The sequence below is a fragment of the Silurus aristotelis genome, assembly GCF_946808225.1.
Source record: "Silurus aristotelis genome assembly, chromosome: 25".
NCBI classification, from domain to species: Eukaryota; Metazoa; Chordata; class Actinopteri; order Siluriformes; family Siluridae; genus Silurus; species Silurus aristotelis.
The window spans coordinates 9,251,268-9,269,287 of record NC_139598.1 but is presented as its reverse complement, the minus strand read 5'-3'; the positions used below and the strand labels follow the sequence as shown (position 1 = coordinate 9,269,287).

At 39.1% G+C, this 18,020-nt stretch overlaps 1 protein-coding gene and 1 long non-coding RNA gene across 2 annotated transcripts in view; both read left to right on the top strand.

Annotated features, from left to right (window-relative positions):
- The first annotated feature begins 796 nt into the window (after positions 1-796).
- Positions 797-7,206, top strand: LOC310719911. Its single transcript, XR_014531606.1, has 2 exons — positions 797-1,200; positions 6,392-7,206. It is a non-coding gene; the product is annotated as an uncharacterized lncRNA (long non-coding RNA).
- A 3,799-nt stretch (positions 7,207-11,005) lies between these two features.
- The window catches only part of acad11 (acyl-CoA dehydrogenase family, member 11), a 50,840-nt gene continuing 43,825 nt past the window's right edge, over positions 11,006-18,020 (top strand). Inside the window, exons 1-6 of the mRNA XM_083529928.1 lie at positions 11,006-11,173; positions 11,271-11,370; positions 14,871-14,996; positions 15,407-15,568; positions 16,774-16,938; positions 17,600-17,741. Coding sequence (XP_083386054.1) covers positions 11,049-11,173; positions 11,271-11,370; positions 14,871-14,996; positions 15,407-15,568; positions 16,774-16,938; positions 17,600-17,741 — 820 coding nt within the window. The 5' untranslated portion in view covers positions 11,006-11,048. The remainder of the gene's footprint in view (positions 11,174-11,270; positions 11,371-14,870; positions 14,997-15,406; positions 15,569-16,773; positions 16,939-17,599; positions 17,742-18,020) is intronic.

Sequence of the window (18,020 nt, the reverse complement as noted above, 5' to 3'; positions counted from 1 at the left end):
AAAAACACAAGTCCATGATTGCATACCATCTCTGGGCTTCAGAGATAAAAAAAAAATAACCTGCTGTCTTACTGTCAAAGTTGTTAACAGTTCCATTACAGCTGGTAAATAGGAACATACATTGTTCATTTGGCTAACATGGCAGAATGTCAAGGTACCATTTATTTTATTGGTATGTTGTTGGTGTTGGCTCCACTGGTGGCTTGCCTGACTTTGCTGAAATTCTACAAATCTTTAATGTTCATGTCTGCTTAGTGTTTGTAGTGAAACTGCAAAGTGTATGGTACTGCATTTGAGATGTTTCAAGTTGGAGTCAACAAGCACAATCAAAGTCATTGTGCATTCACAACATATACCCACTGGCTTCCTATGCATTGGAAGGCAACCGAATGATTTCTCTGAAGCACTACATCTGTTTGTCAAACTAGGTAAAGTACAACTTATGTAAATTCCTAAATAATTTGAAACCGACTTGTGTAACATCAAGAATTATTTGTGCATTTATAAATTTACACTAGTCTCAAATATTTATTCTGCACTTTATAGCATGCCTTTATATACTATATATGCCGATTAGACATAACTTTATAAACCACTGACAGGTGAAGTAAATAACACTGATTATCTCAATCATTGCACCTGTTAGTGGGTGGGATATATGACGCAGCAAGTGAATATTTTGTTCTTAAAGTTCATGTGTAAAAAGCAGGAAAATTGGCAAGTGTAAGGATTTGACCGAGTTTGACAAATTTTGATGGCTAGAAAACTGAGTCAAAGCAAAGAAAATGGGGGCTTTGTGGTTAACATTATTTCTTAGTCCCCTGGCATTAAGAAAAATAAAAAATAACGACATTGATAAATTGATAAACAGCAGGGAACAAAAATCAGTTCAAAGGCATAAAGTCAAACCTGACTGCTGGATAAAAAAGAAAAAAGGGGCTCAGATGACCATTATAAGTGGCCAGCACAACTCCAACTATAATCTTCTTCTTATTATTTTTCTTTCGACTGCTCCCTTTAGGGGTCGCCACAGTGGATCATATGTCTCCATACTACTCTATCCTCTACATCTGTCTCTCCAAGAAACCCACTCCATGCTGGATGATAAATTCTAATGGTCCCAGTGGGGCATTTACATATGGATGTCTCATGGTACAGAGCGATCAGCAGGTGTCGCTATTCTGAAGAATACATTTGATGGTGATGTATTACACTCTTTTTAAAAAATGTTTATTTATTGTCATTTCAACTATATATAGCTGACACAGTACACAGTGAAATGAAACGACGTTCCTCCTAAACCCTGATGTTACATACAACAATCACAGACAACAGAAAACACAGGGCTAAGGACTGTCCTCGCCACATAAAGTGCATGTGTGCAACCTGGTGCAAACAGTGCAAAGACAACACAAGACAGTGCAAGACAACACAGAAAAGTGCAAAACAAATACACAAAATACAAAATAGAAACAAAATACAAAATAGAAATACAAAATACAATACAAAATACACTTTCGTTTAGTGATCCTATGGGTCATTTCCTTTTGTTAGTGATTTTGCTGAGTCAGACCACCTCAATTTTGTTGAACACATATGGGTACAGTTCATCTAAAGAAAACACATTTCTTAGATATGATTAGTGAAAATATGCAGCAATGCTTCAACAAATTCGAGGAGAGAAACATCTACAGCAGAGATACTAAACCTGGAGCAGCAAAGACCTCTATAAACAGTCACAAATACACTACTGGCTTATTTCCCAAATCCTAGCAAATAACTGCAACTCAGTAAATATTCTTGCCACTCCACTTACTGCCCATAGGGCTATCTCTCTTAGGGTTCAAGATTAGAATATAATTTTGCAAAAAAACTAATTAATCAGATCTTTAAATGTCAGTGGGACATAACTAGTAATTCTCAAGAGATTGTATGCTATATCTGTGCTGATTTTTACTGTAAACTTTACCAATGCAATTATTTTGAAGTAGCAGACTGTGCATTTCAAATCTATTAAACATTGCAAGACAATCTAAAGAGATGACAGAGAATTCTGTGATAGGGAAATTACTTTATTAGAGAGAAATATTTCTATCACAGAACATAAAAAAACAATAAATCAGCTGGATCTGATGGGCTTTCCACAGTGATCTACACATTTTTTTTTTTTTTACAATACCATTGTCTTAAAGCAGCTTTAAACAGATATTGAGGTAAGAAAGAATTAATAAGATTTTTCTTTATAAGTGTAAGTTTGTCCCTGATGTGCTAGCCAGTGGCGAGTGTGGCAAGGAAAAACTCCCTGAGATGTGATACGGAAGAAACCTTGAGAGGAACCAGACTCAAGAGGGAATCCATTCTCATCTGGGTGGCACAGAATGTCCATTTATTATAGTTAAACATTGTTGAGGTGTGCAGTGATGGTAATCAAATGCAAAATGTAGTCTTGAGTCAGTGTAGCAGACAGTTAAAATTAAGTACATTCAAAATCCATCCTCAAATATCCTGTGTTACTCCGTGATTTTAATGATCCCCAGGCTGTTGACGTGAAACCATCCCCAGTGGCCTCCAATCGAAGAGAACACCATCCAGAGGCATTCTAAACTAACTGAAGCTTATTTATGCACTTACTTGAACACCCAGACAGTAAAGCATTACAGTAGTGTAATCTAGATGTAACAAAAGTATGTACTAGTTTTTCTGCATCCTGTAACGACATAATATTTTTAATTTTAGCAATATTTCTAAGGTGAAAGAAGGCGATCCTGGTAAGGGACCTAAGCCAGGAGAGAGCTGTTCCTTTTATTCCAAAAACATTCTTAAGTCTAGCAAGCAGTATAGTATGATCAATGGTGTCAAAAGCTGCACTAAGGTCAAGCAAAACAAGTAAAGAGATAAAACCCTAAACAGAGGCCAATAACAGGTCATTTATCACTTTAACTAGCGCCGTCTTTGTGCTATGATGAGGCCTAAATCTTGACTGATACATTAATACATACTGATAACAATGATACATCTTCAACTCTGCTACCTTCAGCTCCACCTCCTGTCTTTTACTCAAAGCCACTGTCTCTAAACATAGCAGGTTTTACCACAGTCCTATAAACTTTACCTTTCACTCTCACAGATACTCTTCTATCACAAATCACTTATGCCACTCTTCTCCACCCACTCCACCCTGCCTGCACTCTTTTCTTTACTTCTCTAACACACACTCCATTACTTTGCACTGTTGACCCCAGGTACCTGAACTCCTCCACCTTCTCCACCTCTTCTCCCTGCAACCGCACCACTCCACTGCCCTCCCTCTCATTCTTACACATGTACTCTGTCTTACTCCTACTGACTTTCATTCCCCTTCTCTCCAGCGTGTACCTTCACCTCTCCAGGCTCATCTCCACCTGCTCCCTACTCTCACCACAAATCAAAATATCATCCGCAAACATCATAGTCTAGAAGACTCCTGTCCATGCCATCCTTTTCTTCTTTCTTAGTGTCCAACTTCTCATACAGCTTCTCATATGCCTTTTCCTTGGCTTTGCCACACCCCTTTTTACCTGCTGCCGCATCTCCTTGTACTCCTGCCTACTTTTCTCATCACTCTGTCGATCCCAATTCTGTTTTGCCAACCTCTTTCTCCTCATGCTCTCCTGCACTTCCTAATTCCACCACCACGTCTCATTGTCTTCCTTTCTATTTCCAGATGTCACACCAAGTACCTTTCTAGCTTTTTCCTTTTTTACTTCTGCAGTAGTTGCCCAATCATCCAACACCTCTTCACCACCAAACACCTGTCTGATCTGTTCCTTGGACCCTACACTACAGTCTTCCTCCTTCAGTTTCCACCATCTTATTCTTCTTTGAGTCCTTGCTCTCCTCTTCTTCTTTACCTCCAAAACCATCCTACAGACCACCATCCGATGCTGACTAGCCACACCGTCCCCCGGAATGTGGAAGGGCAGATGGTGGTAGATTTTGCTAAAAGGATGGAAATGGCAGTGGTGAACACTTATTTTAAGAAGAAGTAGGATCATAGGGTGAAGTATAAGAGTGGAGGAAGGTGCACACAGGTGGACTATGTGCTATGCAGGAGATGCAACCTGAAGGAGATTGGAGACTGTAAGGTGTTGGCAGGGGACAGTGTAGCTAGACAGCATCGGATGGTGGTCTGTAGGATGGTTTTGGAGGCGAAGAAGAAGAGGAGGAGAGTGAGGACTGAAAGAAGAATAAGATGGTGGAAACTGAAGGAGGAAAAGTGTGGTGTTAGGTTCAGGGAAGAGGTCAGACAGGGGCTTGGTGGTGGTAAAGAGGTGTTGGATGATTGGGCAACTACTGCAGGAGTGATGAGGGAGGCAGCTAGAAAAGTACTTGGTGTGACATCTGGAAATAGAGAGCAAGACAAGGAGACGTGGTGGTGGAATGAGGAAGTGCAGGAGAGCATAACGAGAAAGAGGTTGGCAAAACAGAACGGGGATAAACAGAGTGATGAGAAAAGTAGGCAGGAGTACAAGGAGATGCGGCAGCAGGTAAAGAGGGATGTGGCGAAAGCCAAGGAAAAGGCATATGAGGAGCTGTATGAGAAGTTGGACACTAAGGAAGGAGAAAAGGATTTATACCGATTGGCCAGGCAGAGGGACAGAGCTGGGAAGGATGTACTGCAAGTTAGAGCAATAAAGGATGGAGAGGGAAATATGTTGACTAGTGAGGAGAGTGTGTTGAGAAGGTGGAGGGAGTATTTTGAGCAGCTGATGAATGAGGAAAATCAGAGAGAGAGAAGGTTGGATGATGTGGAGTTGGTGAAGCAGGATGTAGATAGGATTAGTAAGGAGAAAGTAAGCGATTAACAGGATGAGTGGAAAGTCGGTTGGACCAGATGACATACCGGTAGAAGCGTGGAGATGTTTTGGAGAGATGGCAGTGGAGTTTTTGACCAGATTTTTTAACAGGATTTTGGAAGGTGAGAAGATGCCTGAGGAATGGAGAAGAAGTGTGCTGGTACCAATCTTTAAGCATAAAGGAGATGTGCAGACTTGCAGTAAGTACAGGGGAATTAAGTTGATCAGTCACACCATGAAGTTATGGGAAAGAGTAGTGGAAGCCAGGCTGAGAGAAGAGGTGACCATCTGTGAGCAACAGTATGGTTTCATGCCGAGGAAGAGCACCACAGACGCCTTATTTGCTTTGAGGATGTTGATGGAGAAGTATAGAGAAGGACAGAAGGAATTGCATTGTGGATTTGTGGATTTAGAGAAAGCATACGACAGAGTGCCAAGAGAGGAGTTGTGGTATTGTATGAGGAAGTCAGGTGTGTCAGAGAAGTATGTGAGGGTGGTGCAGGACATGTATGAGGACAGTGTGACGGCAGTGAAGTGTGCAGTAAGTACGACAGACTGGTTCAGGGTGAAGTTGGACTGCATCAAGGATCGGCCCTGAGCCCTTTCCTGTTTGCAGTGGTGATGGACAGGTTGACGGACGAGGTCAGACAGGAGTCTCCCTGGATTATGATGTTTGGGGATGATATTGTGATTTGTGGTGAGAGTATGGAGCAGGTTGAGAAGAGCCTGGAGAGGTGGAGATATGCGCTGGAGAGAAGGGGAATGAAACTTAGTAGGAGTAAGACAGAATACATGTGTGTGAATGAGAGGGAGGGCAGTGGAGTGATGTGGTTGCAGGGAGAAGAGCTGGAGAAGGTGGAGGAGTTCAGGTACCTGGGGTCAACAGTGCAAAGTAATGGAGAGTGTGTTAGAGAAGTAAAGAAAAGAGTGCAGGCAGGGTGGAGTGGGTGGAGAAGAGTGACAGGAGTGATTTGTGATAGTAGGGTATCTGCAAGAATGAAAGGGAAAGTTTATAGGACTGTGGTGAGACCTGCTATGTTGTATGGTTTAGAGACAGTGGCATTGAGTAAAAGACAGGAGGTGGAGCTGGAGGTAGCAGAGCTGAAGATGTTAAGGTTTTCGTTGGGAGTGACAACGATGGACAAGATTAGAAATGAGTTTATTAGAGGGACAGCGCATGTAGGATGTTTTGGTGACAAGGTGAGGGAGGCGAGCTTGAGATGGTTTGGACATGTGCAAAGGAGGGACATGAATTATATTGGTAGAAGAATGCTGAGGATGGAGCCACCAGGTAGGAGGAAAAGAGGAAGGCCAAGGAGGAGGTTCATGGATGTGGTGAGGGAAGACATGCAGGTAGTTGGTGTAAAAGAGGCAGATGTAGAGGACAGGGTGGTATGGAGACGGATGATCCGCTGTGGCGACCCCTAATGGGAGCAGCCGAAAGAAGAAGAAGAAGAACATTACCATTGATATTTTACATTTTTGTCCACCTGGGTGACTAGAAACAGAAAAAATCTTCAATCATGACTTATAGCTCTAAACTGGTTCTGAAACAGGTGAAACCTCGCCAGCAGGAGCCACCTTTGCTCTTCAGGAATGTTTAGATTGCACTGACTGGCACATGTTTAGGGAGGCTGTAACCAACGGTGATTCCATCAGCTTGGAGGAGTACACATCATCAGTGACCATTTACCTCGGCAAGTGCGTTGATGACATGACCATCTCCAAGACCATTACTGCACGTGGCAACCAGAAGCCGTGGATGACCACAAAGGTGCTAAAGCCTAGAGACGCCGCCTTCCGAGCAGGGGAGAGGATGGCCTTAAGAACAGCAAGGGCCGAACTTTTCCAAGCCTTCAGAGACGGAGCGCGCATATGCCACATGTTCACTGCAAACACCACAAACCGGGCTTTCTTAGCCCAGCAGCGCCTCTACTTCCTGTGAAGACTGAGGAAAGCAGCCGGAACTCAACTTAAACCCACACTCATACTTATGTTAATTCATTCACATCCATGTCTTCAGCACCACCCGTATTATATTATAATCATCTTATGCTATTTACATGCTGTTTTGCACCTCTCAATTGTTGCTTTTACTGTGTTTGCACAACATTTTATTTATTTTTACAATTACACTCTTGTTTATTGCACTATTCTGTGTTTTGTGTAACTTTCAGACACTGTGTTTTGCCTTGCACTGTTTGCACTAAGTTGCACATGATGCACTTTATGTGGCTGGGGCAACTTTTTCGGTTATATAGCTCTATGTTGTGTGATGTAGCTCTATGTTGTTTTTATGTAGAGTAAAACATTGTCTCATTTCACTGCATCAGCTATATATAGTTTAAATAACAATAAATGCTTGACTTGATTTGACTTATAGCTGTGATGTGTGGCAAAAGGTTGTTAAGCTTTACAAATTTGGAAGTTACTAAAAGAAAATACAGAAGCAAAAGCAGCCAAAATTGTCATTCCCACAATCAGGGCATAATTGAGAAGTAAAAAGTGTACTGGAAATATTTTGAATCAACCTGTAAGTGGACGTGTCTTTATTACGCAACACATTGTAAATTGGACGATTTGAATGGCAAAAATATCTTTAAGGATCACAGATGGAGAATTCCAGAAGTTAGTTGTGTCTTGGGGTCAGAACGTCTCCAAAATTACAATTCAACTTCACTTACATCACCAGAAGTTGTTTAAAACAGATTTCTAAAAAAAAAAAAACAACTTTGACAAAGACAAAGTCAAACACCTTCAGTTTGCCAGCCACTACTTAAACTTCAAATTGGATAAAGCTCTATGTTTACATAAAACCAAAATATACCTTTTTGTCAAAAAACACAAGAGGTGGGTTTGGCACACTCAGAAAAGCAGCTATATGGAAAGGTATTTCATGTCCAGATTTAAATGGAGAATTTAAACAGATTTTTTGGAGAAGACCCATGCTGTGTCTTCTCCAACCTCATAAGGCATTATAAGAGAAAATCTGTTACTTACTTACACACACACACACACACACACACACACACACACACACACACACACACACACACACACACACACACACAGTATTCATTTCTATTTCACTTTTTTTTTTAATTTTGGTATGTTGATTGTATACTACAATCGTTCAAGTGGATTTTTTTCTCATTAATATTCGTTCAGTACCCCATAATGACAGTGAAAACTGAATTCTAGAAATTTCTGTCATTAAAAAATAATAATAATAATAATAAAAGGAGAAAATTCACATTATTAATTAAAGTAATAAGCAGGTCTGTAGCTATCGATTGTTTTAGTAATCGAGTATTCTACCGATTATTCCATCGATTAGATTTGAGAAGAATAAAAAGTACTTTTTTTTTTATTAAAGTGCAATACTAAATATACAAGAAAAAACACAAGACAAGTCTCTTAAAATAAAAAAGTAATTTGTTTTCTTTTTAGAAAATGTTACATTTTATTGCTGAAATTGCATACAAGAATATCTGCAAATTTACCCAGAGACAGGATTGTTGGGGGAAGATCTGGGGAAGGCTACAAAAATTTGAAGATTGCACGGAAGATTCCAAAGACCACGGTGGCCTTCATAACTCTCAAATGGAAGAAGTGTGGCACAACCAGGACTCTTCCAAGAGCTGGTCAACTGGGCAAACTGAGTAAGTAGTCCCTTAGTAAGAGGGGTAACCAAGAACCCTATGGTCACCCTGACTTAGCTCTGGAGATCCTATATGAAGATGGGACCAAGTTCCGGAGGGAAAACCATCACTACAAAACCCAACAAAGCCCACATGGAGTTTGTCAACAGACACATGAAGAATACAAATAATTAACTGTTTTGTCTCAATTCTAACGTCATATCTGGACGCTTGGTGGAGGCAGCATCATGCTGTAGGGACTAGGAGATTGGTCATGGTTGTGGGAAAGCTGAATGAAGCAAACTCAACCTTCACCTTCCAACATGACAATAACCCTAGGAACACAGACAAGACACACAGGATCACAGGAGTGGCTTAGGGACAACTCTGTGAAAGTCCTAGAGTGGCCCAGCCAGAGCCCTGACTTAAACTTTATTGAACATCTCTGGGAAAAACTGAAAGTGGCCTGAGACATATATTTAAAGCTGAACCCATTTCCTCAAAATTAGCAGATGGGACACAATCATGTCCTAACTGGTAATAACAATTATTTGTCGCATATATGTGTGTTAGAAGTGTAACGATACAATCACCTCACGATTCAATACATATCTCAATATTATGTTCACGATATGATATGTATCACCATATTTTGAATAGACAAACAAAACATACACAACAACGCCAGGAGTATAAAAAAGAAACTATAGTTAGCGCAGTGCTACTGTGGCTACTCACTCTGTCCCGCAAATAAGTTTTGCTCTGCGAATGCATGAAAACGCTAAAAAATCTATAGCACTAGCGTTAGCCGATAACAAGGAGGTGGCACTTGCAGTGAAATGAAAAGTAAAAAAAATGTTTAATCCATAGCATTTATGTATTGCATTTATGTTTAGCTTTTCTTCCTCCTAACCGTACCAAAATTAACCCAAACCGTGACTTGAAAACCGAGGTATGTATGTAACCATGAATTTTGTGTTCTGTTACCCCCCTAATATATATATATATATATATATATATATATATATATATATATATATATATATATATATATATATATATATATATATATATATATATATATAAATATATATATATGTATAGCATAGCAGGCATAATATTATGACCACATGCCTAATATACATTTGGCCTATAATTAAATACAATTTATTTAATAATTTAATAAAGGAGAAACCCCCTTTCACTTACTACAGCATTTACTATAACAATGAACATCACAAACGGCTCACCACCTTTTTAAACTGGCAGTTGACTCTACTGAGTGCCGAGCATCAGAACTGCGAGAAACAGGAATAGTTATTGTTTCACTAAGCAATCCACCTCATGAACACTTATAATCATTCTAAACTCATGTTATACATGTGAACCATTCAGCTGCAGCATAAAATGTATATTATTTCTATTACATTGCATATACTTTCACTATGTGTATGCACTACTGTCCATGTAAATATGTTTGTAAACACGTCACTCTGTTTGCACATTCTGTATAAATTTCTGTTTAATTATACTGTTCCTAGAAGCTTGTTTTACCAATATTAATTCCTTGTATGTGAGAGCAAAAAAAAAAAAAAAACACTGAAAATGACATTATTTATGGACTTTTATTTTGAAAATAAAGTATTTGAAAATTGCTTCGCTAGTTCAGATCACCCCCCCCCCCTCTCTCTCTCTCTCTCTCTCTCTCTCTCTCTCACACACACACACAAATAGATGCTTAAAAACTTTCGTGATTTTTTCATGATATGATGTAATGCTTTCTTTGGTTTGATTCAATGCAATAATTATATGAATTTGCCCACATAATATTGTTATTATTGTTATGAAGGGACCAATGTGTCTATATCCTAAGAGTGTCTGAATACAGAGCCCTTAGTAAATATTGTTATTATTATAATTATTATACTGCAAAATATGACCATTATATTGCCTGCATTTTTGTTTAGTAGAATTGTGTAGGCTTCTATACTACTATAAAATGTGTCTGTCACTGGCGAAAGTCTTTCATGAGAACTTTCATAAAACAAAAGTTTGGAGACACTTGATCTTCACACCAGATGTGTGCCTTCCCACACTGTTGCCACAAACTGGTAACATAACGATTTCTCTTTGCTTAAACTAAAGAGCTCAAACCTGTTCAAGCTAAAAGCAAGCATGGGCTTTACAGGTTTGATGTGGGAAAACTTGCTGTCACAAAACAAACAAAATCTGTCTGTCTAAAACAGTGTTTTATCATAGCTATTCTTGGGTTATATATTGTCATCCTTTAATGGAACTTTTCATTAGTTAAACTGGTTTAAAATGACTGTGCATGCATATTTACACTTTCTCTTTAAAACTCATGTAACAGCAAGTTTTGTAAACATGTAAACTTCATGTCTCCATACACTTGCACTGCCTTTACAAGAAACTCTGAACCTCCTGATATGGACGCTGAATGAAACGCGGCCTATGCTGCACCTACTGGGTGCTGTCTATTTAGATCTTTTCGGTAGGAAACATTGATTTGGAACGCACCCTTCCGCGTTTCCAGCTTCACAGCGCAGCAGTAATGGACGATCAGACGACTCCTGTTCGCCAGCAGCATTCTTTTAACATTAAGAAACTGCATGGATATTTAACGGGAAGACTTCACAGCGTTTCAGAAAACGCTACAGTTTCTGTGCGGCAATACAGGTGTGTGTATTGAAACTGTCATTTACGTCCATGGTCACTTTCTGTATCAAGGAGCTGCGTTTTAAAGCCTGTATGCACTTTTTGTCGCTTGTTACAGGTCTGGTCAGTCCAATCCTACATTTCTCATTCAAACTCCAAACAAGAGCTTTGTACTCAGAAAGAAACCACATGGCTCTTTGCTTCCTGGAGCTCATAAGGTTAGTGTTAGTCTTAGTTGGTGTGTCTGTTTTGTCGTATTTGCAAATGATCAGCACATTTTCACGTGATGTCAGAAAGTGGTTTGGACTTTGACTCGGTTGCACAACAACAGCTTAATTCCAGATGGCTCCCTCACTCCCCATACCTGCTCTCAATATTCCCCATACCCCTTCTCAATACTCCTAATACCCCTTCTCAATACTCCCCATACCCCTTTTCAATATTCCACATATTATTTATCAATATTCCACATACACCTTCTCAATACTCCCCATACCCCTTCTCCATACTCCCCATACCTGCTCTCAATACTCCCCATACCTGCTCTCAATACTCCCCATACCTGCTCTCAATACTCCCCTTCTCAATACTCCCCATACCTGCTCTCAATACTCCCCATACCTGCTCTCAATACTCCCCATACCTGCTTTCAATACTCCCCATACCTGCTCTTAATACTCCCCTTCTCAATACTCCCCATACCTGCTCTCAATACTCCCCATACCTGCTCTCAATACTCCCCATACCTGCTCTCAATACTCCCCATACCTGCTCTCAATACTCCCCATACCTGCTCTTAATACTCCCCTTCTCAATACTCCCCATACCTGCTCTCAATACTCCCCATACCTGCTCTCAATACTCCCCATACCTGCTCTCAATACTCCCCATACCTGCTCTCAATACTCCCCATACCTGCTCTTAATACTCCCCTTCTCAATACTCCCCATACCTGCTCTCAATACTCCCCATACCTGCTCTCAATACTCCCCATACCTGCTCTCAATACTCCCCATACCTGCTCTCAATACTCCCCATACCTGCTCTCAATACTCCCCATACCTGCTCTTAATACTCCCCTTCTCAATACTCCCCATACCCATTCTCAATACTCCCCATACCTGCTCTCAATATTCCCCATACCTGCTCTCAATACTCCCTATACCTGCTCTCAATACTCCCTATACCTGCTCTCAATACTCCCCATACCTGCTCTTAATACTCCCCTTCTTAATACTCCCCATACCCCTTCTCAATACTCCCCATACCTGCTCTCAATATTCCCCATACCCCTTCTCAATACTCCCCATAACCCTTATCAATACTCCCCATACCTGCTCTCAATACTCCCCTTTTCAATACTTCCCATACTCCTTATCAATACTCCCCATACCTGCTCTCAATATTCCCTATACCCCTTCTTAATACTCCCCATACCCCTTCTCAGTACTTCCCATCCCTGCTCTCAATACTCCCCATACCTGCTCTCAATACTCCCCATACCTGCTCTCAATATTCCCCATACCTGCTCTCAATACTCCCCATACCTGCTCTCAATACTCCCCATACCTGCTCTCAATATTCCCCATACCTGCTCTCAATACTCCCCATACCCCTTATCAATATTCTCCATACTATTTATCAATATTCCACATACCCCCTTCTCAATATTCCCTAAGTACAATCAATCGATCAATACATACATACATACATCTATATCCTAGACCCATGTACAATAGAGAGCTATCTAAGATTTACATTTAAAAGTGCAATCGTGGAGCAGCGCTAGTTAGGGACACAATCTAATGTAATCTAGATTTTTAAATAATCCTATAAAGTGCCTTAAATTTAGGATCACTGGTTTACCACGTACATTTCACGTTTACGATTTAGCCCAGGCCTCCTTGGCTTACATCAGTGCTTAACCTCACTGATGCTCTTTTGGCTGAATAAGCAAATCACAGTCAAGAAAAAAGACTGTGTTAATGCCACTGGTGTTGAAATGGGCACATATTGGTTTGGTCAATCGCCCACTTAGAAAATGTAGCATTTTAAGGTAAAAAAAATAAGGTAATTTTGAATTCGGTGGCTGCAACATGTTTCAAAAAAGTTTGGACAGGGCCTTGTCCATTGTGAAGCATCTCTTCTTATTTTAACAACAGTCTGTATTTGTCTTGAAACTGAGGAGACCAGCTGCTGGAGTTTTGAGAAAAGGGAGTGTTGGGTCATCTTTGTCGTTTTGTTCATTTTATGATACACCAAATGTTTTTAATTAGTGAAATGTCTGGACTGGAGACAGGCCAGTTTAGCAACTGCACTCTTTTTCTATAAAGTCATGGTGTTATACATAGATGCAGTATGTTGTTCTACATTGTCTTGCTAAAATATGCAAGGCCTTCCCAATAAAAGTCGTTGTCTCGATGGAAGATTATGTTGCTTTAAAATCTGTATATATGTTTCACCATTGATGAAGCTTTTACAGATGTGCAAGCTGTCCATTGCATAGGCACTAATGTACCTCTACACTATCAGCGATTGAGGCTTTTGTACTGAGCCCTGATATCAAGAACTAACCTCTCCACTGATGGTCCCTCTCCTCTTTAATCCAGAAAATTATCCATGGTCCAAAAAGGTTTGTCCTAGGTTTATAAGACACTACTACACCCCATACCATCAGAGATGTAGCCATTTAAACTGAGTGCTATCAACCCAGATGTTATCTCTTCTCTTTAGTCTTGAGGACTAGCATCCGGAAAGTGGTGTCCAAAAAGAATTTCATATTTCAATTTGTCTAACCACAGTACAGTTTTCCACTTTGCCTCAGTCCATGAGTTAAAATGGCACATTTTTTAATTATATTCACAAATGCCTCTTTTTTTACCTGATAGAGCTTTACCCAGCATTTGTGTATGTCATGTGGATGGATTTTCTGATGTTTCCGAATGATTTCCATTACAGAATCAGTGCTGCCTGAGGGCCTGAAGATTACAGGCATCCATTGTGTTCCTTGTGCACAGAGACTTCTCTAGAATCTCTGAATCTTTTGATGATATTATGTACTGTTAATGAACCGGGTCGCAGCGCTCCCACCGCTGCGACCCGGGTTCGATTCTCGGTCAGGGAACCATCCCCAGCCACTCTTAGTGCCGGTCCCAAGCCCGGATAAATTGGGGAGGGTTGCGTTAGGAAGGGCATCCAGCGTAAAACATGTGCCAAATCAAACGTGCGGAGGATCCGCTGTGGCGACCCCTAACTGGAGAAGCCGAAAAGAAAGTTTTTTTATGTACTGTTAATGATAATATTTTGATAAGTCTGTGCGCATTTTACTTTGAATCTTTGTTTATTTTTTACTTTTTTTTTCTCAAAGGTACTCTTTTTTTACCTAGTTAATTTACTGACCTGTTGCCAAATAACCTAATTAGACGCATCATGTTCCTTTGGCTAATTCTTTTAAGTAAAACTTACTCTTCCAGCCATCAAATAATGACCTTATTATAATTTTTTAATGGTACATTTCTTCAGTTAAATTTACATTTTACACAGCATTCCAATTTTTTTGGAATTTAGTCAAAAGTGCGTCAATTTATTGTTGATGAAAATATGCATTTTAATAGGTGAATTTTATGGATTTTAATACATTTTAGTCCAAACCCGTAAACTAATTTGTGTAGTAATAAAGTGCATTTTAAATTCTGTTTGTGTTTTTTGTTAACAACAGGTAGATAGGGAGTATGTTGTACAGAAAGCCCTGCACTCCATTGGCTTTCCTGTTCCTCAGCCCCTGCTTTACTGCTCAGACACAAATGTTATCGGCACAGAGTTTTACATCATGGAACATGTTCAGGTCAGACCTCAACGCTTAATCAGTCTTACTGTTAGTGTTACTAACAAACAGAAATTAAAATATTACATATTAAATAATAACCAGTTAGAATAGGTAGCCTAATACACACTGGTAATGTTTATATGCATGTTTTGTTTTTGGTTAAATTTCATGATAAATTTGTACTACCTAAATACAGTTTGGTTCCAAGCTAGAAACACTATTCAGTGCACATTTTTTGTTCTTATTTAGCATGACTGAACATTAGAATATTTTTGAACTATGATCCACAGGACTATATTTGGACTATGTTTATTTATTTTATTTAGAACCATTATACCATTTGAAATAATATGTAGGATCTCACTTGTGTGTAATTTTGTGTATCTGTTTGCACCTGTGTGTATGTTTGTTTGTGTTTATGAGACCAGGGTCGTGTATTCCGAGACCCTAGGCTACCGGGCATCAGTGCAGCAGAGCGCAGTGCTCTCTATGTAGCTGCAGTTGAGGTGTTAGCAAGACTTCACTCTGTTAACCTCACCACGGTCGGCCTAGTTGGTTATGGGAAAGGGGCAGGTTACGCCAGGAGGCAGGTAAGAGTTTGATGGAAGCATTTTAATAAAGTGGAGTTTGAACCTACACTAAAACAAACCTGTTGTTAAAATATGTAGCAGAGAGACAAAGCCAAAGCTTTATAGTAGGGCTGCTGCTATCGATTATTTTAGTAATGGAATATTTTAACGATTATTCCATCGATTGATTGATTAATCAGATAAGAAGTACTTTTTCTTTATTAAAGAGCGATACTAAATAAGAGACAGAGAGAATGAGACGGGTCTCTTAAAATTAACAAGTAGTTTGTTTCCTTTTTTTTGTTTTCCGTTTTGATTGTTGAATTTGCAAGAATATCTGTGAAATATTACATATAAATACCAATACCAATGTTAAAAATAAAAAGGGATTGTTTCAGCCGTGTGGAGTTGGTTATGGGAAAAAATTTGTTTAATTGAACTCTTACGTTATTATTCTTACTCATGTATTTATTGATTAAATCTCGCACAGTATCATGATGTGGTATTTTTGTCTCCGGAAAAGCTGCTTGAAATTTTCCACGCAGTAAATTCCTGTATTTATTGCCAGACTTAAAAACATGCTCCACTATCTGTGCTACATGGCCACTGTAGAGGAACTTTTTGAACACACTGTATATAAATAAAAATATAAAAAATCAACTTCAAATTTCTTTAAAATCAGTAACTGCACTGTACAGTGTTTTCTTTAAGTTTTAGTTTGAAACGATCCCAATCTCCTCGCCCCTCACTGTTTTCTCCCTGTTTCTTCATTTTTCATTCTGCAGCATCTTCTGTGTTACCTGCCAGAGTGCTACAGAGTTCACAGGGTGGTGCATCAGTAATAATGGTCCGTGGGAAACACAGTGCTCCGTGTGTAGTTAAACGGACTAAATGATTAATAAAATATTTTGCCTCAATTAATTTTTGTAATCGAATTACTCAATTTATTTGAGGGATCGTTTCAGCTTTGTCACATATACATTACAGCACAGTGAAATTCTTTCCTTGCATATGCCAACTTGCTCATAGGCTGGGGTTTAGAGCACAGGGTCGGCCATGATACGGCGCCCCTGGAGCACAGAGTGTTAAGGGCCTTGCTCAAGGGCCAAGAGTGGCAGTTTGGCGATACCGGGGCTTGAACCCCCAACCTTCCGATCAGTAGCTCAGCACATTAACCGTTGATTTACCAACTCCTACCAACTACCAATAATCATATCTTTTTCTAGGTGTCCACATGGACAAAGCAGTACAGAGCCTCAGCCAGCAGAAGCATTCCAGCAGTGGGTGAGCTTTCTGATTGGCTGAGCAACAATTTGCCCTCCACTGATGACCAAGTGACCCTTGTACATGGTGATTTTCGAATTGACAACTTGATATTCCATCCAACAGAGGTACTACTAACTGGTCAAAGATGGTTTTGTAGACTTATCAGCTTATTTATTAGGAACACATGTACCTTTAAGAGCTTCAGGTAATACTCAGTATTGGGTAGGAAATGATTTTATTCCCAAAATGGAGTGTGTATGTGGGTGGGAAATATAGCAAAAGTATAATTGTGTATTAATTTTTGTTTTTCTCAGGTTTTAATATCAACATTGAAGCCATCAATTTACAAACTAATCTACTAAATTAGAAAAAGGGAAATTTGCATTTAAACTAAAAAAAGAAAATTTTGTTTTGGCAAAAAATTTATGAAATGCATCAGTTAGTTTCTCTTACACTGAATGGCAGGAGACTTTAAAAGGCAGTGACATTTACATTTACATTTGCAACATTTAGCAGACGCCCTTATCCAGAGCGATGTACAAAAGTACTTGTAATATCTGTAAGCATTAGCAGTCACAGCATTATTATTGAAATGTCATAATATGGCACATATTCTTCAAATAATTATGTAAGAAAAAACTATAAATTGCTCTTTCATGATCAAGGCATTGCCACACATATATTAAAAAAAGGTTTAAAATATGTGTTTTTGGACATAATTTCTGAAAATGTTTTTCATGAATATTTATTTGTTTATTTATGTCATGTCCTTGTTTCTGTTTATAGTCCAGAGTGCTAGCCGTACTGGATTGGGAGCTATCCACAACTGGACATCCACTTGCAGATCTGGCTTACTTCCTCATGCCGCATTACTGCCCTACCTATCTCAATATCATTTCTGTTCTTGGTGGAGTTACAGGGACAGAGGGTGTGCTCTTCTGTATATTTTTTTATTTTATTATATGTTAATCTTTCTACAGATATCCACTCCAACTCATATCTTTCATATCAAATAAATACTAGCAACACAAGAGGGTATTAGATAGAGATGGATGGATGGATGGATGGATGGATAGAGTGATGATGAGTGTGTGTGTATATATATATATATATATATATATATATATATATATATATATATATATATATATATATATATATATATATATATATATATATATATATTCCAAGAACGCACATTTTGTTA